This window comes from Azolla caroliniana, unplaced genomic scaffold, assembly GCF_043228905.1.
Source record: "Azolla caroliniana isolate FFs.n. ecotype wild unplaced genomic scaffold, voAzoCaro1.0.p SCAF_3, whole genome shotgun sequence".
Taxonomy (NCBI): Eukaryota; Viridiplantae; Streptophyta; class Polypodiopsida; order Salviniales; family Salviniaceae; genus Azolla; species Azolla caroliniana.
The window spans coordinates 5,799,426-5,804,155 of record NW_028230438.1 but is presented as its reverse complement, the minus strand read 5'-3'; the positions used below and the strand labels follow the sequence as shown (position 1 = coordinate 5,804,155).

The 4,730-nt window shown below is 39.0% G+C and overlaps 1 protein-coding gene across 1 annotated transcript; it reads left to right on the top strand.

The window, feature by feature from the left end:
* Nucleotides 1–771: 771 nt before the first annotated feature.
* On the top strand, nucleotides 772–3,666 carry LOC147866015 (small ribosomal subunit protein uS2y-like). Its single transcript, XM_087316374.1, has 5 exons — nucleotides 772–978; nucleotides 1,778–2,040; nucleotides 2,256–2,453; nucleotides 2,843–3,056; nucleotides 3,346–3,666. The coding sequence occupies exons 1-5, from the start codon at nucleotides 861–863 to the stop codon at nucleotides 3,447–3,449; spliced, it is 897 nt and encodes a 298-aa protein (XP_087172500.1). The 5' UTR covers nucleotides 772–860; the 3' UTR covers nucleotides 3,450–3,666.
* The last annotated feature ends 1,064 nt before the right edge of the window (nucleotides 3,667–4,730 follow it).

Sequence of the window (4,730 nt, the reverse complement as noted above, 5' to 3'; positions counted from 1 at the left end):
ATCTATCTATCCTTTCATGACATAACAATCATGCATATGCTCCTTCCAGAAGTTGAAGTTCGATATATCGAACTTCCTCAGACACATGCCATCGATTCTGATGTCAATACTAGATTGGTTAACACTTAAAGGGATTTGAAACAACATGTGACTTATTCGAGGGTTGAAAATCTAGCCTGCCAAAGCCATTGAGTCAATCAGTAGTAGTTGTAGGGATCCAATGAAAAAGTAACCCACCTAAGTGCCAGAAAAAAGAGGGAAAGATTCGAAAGCCTTGAAAGTAGACCAAGGCAGACAAGGAAAGCTCGAACATGAGATCACCTCCCATACTCTAGAGATGCCATGGAGTAAACACCGAGGCTTCCTTGAAAATATAGTTGAATGCAATGCTAAGACAAAGCGAATAATCAATGAACCTTGCCGATACCCGGAGCCATCACACAAGCAATGGCGTAGATGCGGGTTTTTCGACACACTTGGCTCTAGGACACAAAGCGGGTCTGCACTAATTTCGAGGGTCATGACAGGATTTAGAGATAGATAGATAATAAGGAGACGAAAGATAGGTCTGCACCAATTTCTGGGGCCTGTCAGGTTTGAGAGAGAGACAGATAGAGAGGCAGGATCGACACCACCGTGAAGGCCAGAAGAAAGATAGAGTGAGTGAGTTTGGGGAGGAGTTGGTTTCACACTTGTCCGCCCAAACACACAGGCCAGACGGGTCCTCCTCACGTCACAGAATTAGGGTTACAAAGCCCAAAGCCTCCCTGCCATCGCTTCCTCCTCTTCTCTCTTTTTGCTTCCTCTGTTTACTTCTGCGGCTTCTGCCCCTGCCTGCTTCACTCCCCAAGGTCGCAGCTATGGCGCTCTCTCAGAGAGAGTCTGATATCCAGATGATGCTTGCCGCTGATGTCCACCTCGGCACTAAGAACTGTGATTTCCAAATGGAGCGCTATGTCTGGAAGAGACGATCTGACGGTTCGTCATTCCTTTCTTAAGCTCATTATTATTTCTTGCCGTCTTTATTTTTCCACTCTTTCATGGTAACGGTTTTCTCTCTATGAAAACGCATTACCGATTTTCTCTCAGCGTTAATATTTGATGCTCTGTCGAGTTTTGTTACCCTCTGTGTCAGAGGAAATGCTTTAGCCCAAGCGTTTTCCTTTAGGATTCCTTATGAATTCGTAAATTTATACGTGTTGTTTCTATTTCATATTTCTTTCTTTATACCTAGAGTTTATAATAGTTGTTCCATTGTCGTGATGTGGAGTTGGTATTGTGAAATGGTTTAAGGGTTTCTGGTTTCTGGTTTCTGAATTGAATTGACATTATTTTTTCTAAGGGGTGTTTTAACAGAGAGGATATGCTCATTTGAATACATCATCCATATAACACATTCTTTTTAACACTTCCCCCTTACATCAGATTGGTTTTAATCACCTCTCCCAAAAATTTTCCTGTGGTACATTTTTATCTTTTGTTATAATAAATACATTAGGTTTTCCAAACTGCAGTTTTTGATTCAAATGAATAGAAAGACATAAGAGATGCCTTTCTTTTGTGCTTACATGGATCATGCCTGAGAAGTGATGACGCATATATTCTTTGAATTATGATTCTCATTGATCCTTAACAATATATAATTTTTGGAACTGGAGTAAAGTACATGGTCTTTTTGCATTAATATAATTTGTGCATTAATATAATTTTTGGAGTTTGGTCTCTTTGCACAATAGAATTTGTGGTTCTGAGTGTGTGATTTCTTGTCTTTTTGCAGGTATCTTCATTATCAATGTAGGAAAGACATGGGAGAAACTTGAGCTTGCAGCGCGTGTTATTGTGTCCATCGAGAATCCCCAGGACATTATAGTTCAGTCTGCAAGGCCATATGGTCAAAGGGCAGTGTTGAAGTTTGCTCAGTATACAGGTGCACAAGCTATTGCAGGTCGCCACACTCCAGGAACATTCACCAATCAGCTTCAAACTACTTTTTGTGAACCTCGTCTCCTTATTTTGACTGATCCCCGTACTGATCATCAGGTCAGGGAACTGAAATTCTTTTTTTGGATTGGTTTTGACATTCCTTAAAGAGTGCGGTCTTCTATTGTGTACTGGTCTGATGTGAAAATGTTTTATGTATTTCATACCACGTAGATAAGTTTATTTCTCTATTTGGTCAAATCATGGAATCATTTCTGGAGGGTATCTAGCCCTTGTACACCCTTAAGAAATAATTTCTTACTTTTGTGTAACAGCCCATTAGAGAAGCTGCTCTCGGAAATATCCCCACCATTGCTTTCTGTGACACCGACTCTCCGATGAAGCATGTTGATATTGGAATACCATCCAACAATAAGGGAAAACATAGCATTGGATGTCTCTTCTGGATGCTAGCACGAATGGTGCTTCAAATGAGAGGAACAATTCCACCTCGTCAGCCTTGGGAAGTCATGGTATAGCCCTCTCAATATGGCATGTGTTGAGATTGTATTTTAAATTTTGATCGGGGTATATATTACCAGAACTATTTTTATGTGTATTCTCTTCAATTTGTTTTCAATGTGTTTTGGATTTTGGTTTTCATCATCAACCATTTCTCTGTACTTTAGATTTGTCGTTATACTATTTTTGGGTGGGTGCCATAAAAAATTGTGTATTTTATATTGGCCGAGCTATTCTTTTTAGAAATGAATTTTCATTTTACTTTTTAACATCGGCTCTTCATATAATTGCAAATTTAGTTTTAGAGTTTTCACCAAACCCATAACCCTTTTGGTTGCATTTCATACAGGGTAGGTCTGTTCATGATTAAAGCTAAATTCCATGTATTTTTCCATTCCAGGTTGATCTATTCTTTTACCGGGAGCCTGAAGAAGCAAAGGAGAGGGAAGACGAGGAAGGTGTTGCGCCTGAGTTTACTCCTGCAGAGTATGCTGCTCCAATGGCAATATCTGCTGAGCAGTGGACAGGAGATGGGGCCTTAGCAGGTAACTGGGATGCGGCCCTACCACCCATTGCAGGGGTTGTGCCGGTGCCTGCCCAAGAATTGTCTGAAGGTAACTACTCGATGATATTTATATCAACTGAAAGAATCTGTGGTTAACTCGTTAATTTCAGTGTTGTTTTTACATTAAAAATGTACCCCTTCGTGTTTATTAACCTAATCATACATACTCGTAGGTTCACATAACTTCTAGAAACATAACCCCACACTCAGAATTTAAAGCCTACTATATATAGGGTCATTCTTGTAAGTATTTTAAAAACAGCAGGATGTTCTGCGAATTCCAGAAAGTTACGATATTTTGGTGTTCTTACATTGAAATTTATATTACTTGTCTGTAGTTGGTCAAGGATGGGATTCTGCTCCTGCACCTTCAGCTCTTCCAGCTGGTGGTATTGTACCTGGTGGCTGGGAGGCTGCCCCAACTGGATGGGAAGGACAGTAGTGTGTATCTGATTTTCATTTTTTGTAGGTCTATTTTCGTTGTTTAGGTCTTGTTTTCATTGGGTTTTGGAATTCTATAAAATATAGATGAGCTTTTAAATATGAGACAGCTCGAGAGATCTATTTAGTTGTATTTCTTGGAGTTTGTGCTCCAATGTGTACCTTCTGAATCAGTTTCTATGGTCATCGTGCTTAATACCAACCTCCTTTAGCAGTTATCACTGGTTTCACATCTTTGTCTGCGAACTTGTAATGTATTGTTTTGGTTGTCTTTGTGAATCTAGCACAGCAGGGATATTTCGTTATTGATCTTTTTCATTACTCTAAAAATTTCTAACTCAATCTTAATACATCAAGCTGTACAAAAGAGGAACTACATGTGCTAAAGTAAAATAGAATTGAATTAATCAAGAGAGGAACTAGATGATGTGCTCCATATTAGCTAGCTTGTTTGGATTCATTTTATTGAACTAAACCCTAACTAAGCCTTCAGAGTGGGCATGGATGTGTAAGACATTTGTCATGAACTGTTTCGGAGTAAAATGGTGAGAGATTGCTAGAAAGATGAGTTCTTTGGTTTATGCTGTGTTTACCAATGGAATGTGTTTGCATGACTTTTGACATATACATTGTTGCACTTGATAGTAAATGAGTGTCTTCATGCACTGTAAATGGTCAGTTTATTGCTCAATTTTATTATTTATAAAGTTGTATCTGATTGCCCTATGTATAACTGTTGGTCTGCTACTAATCTCCACCAGTCGTATAGGCCATCTATATGAATTTGATGATTTGTTTTATGCTGGCTGATGTTCTTCGAAGGCAGATCGTCTTCCTTGAGCAGAATGTTTTACTGGTTGTCTTTCTTTGCTTCTCTAGACACACTTTTTGTTTATCTTACAATAGCCGATAACCAGTATGTTGGCTGTGAGTTTTTTTGTACTGTATCTAGTAATCCATTGTGTTTTGAAGCTAGATTGGAAGGTGACATTTTGTTACAGAACTCGGAAACTATGTCATGTTATTTGAATGATGTTTTAGATTGGTCACATTTGTCAAGGACTGGATTGAATAGGTTCACTTTTTAAACTGGTGGTCCTTTGTCTCATAGTGAAAATATTTTGTGCTCTACATTCTGGCAGTAGCACCATAAGGAGTTTTCCATCCCACCTGTTGGAATCTTTGCTTGCATGGTGGGTTGGTTCACAGATCAAACTGTGAATTCTCCTCTCAATTGTAGTGTCCAATGTGTAGAGTCATCCTCATTATGTGAAGAAAATAA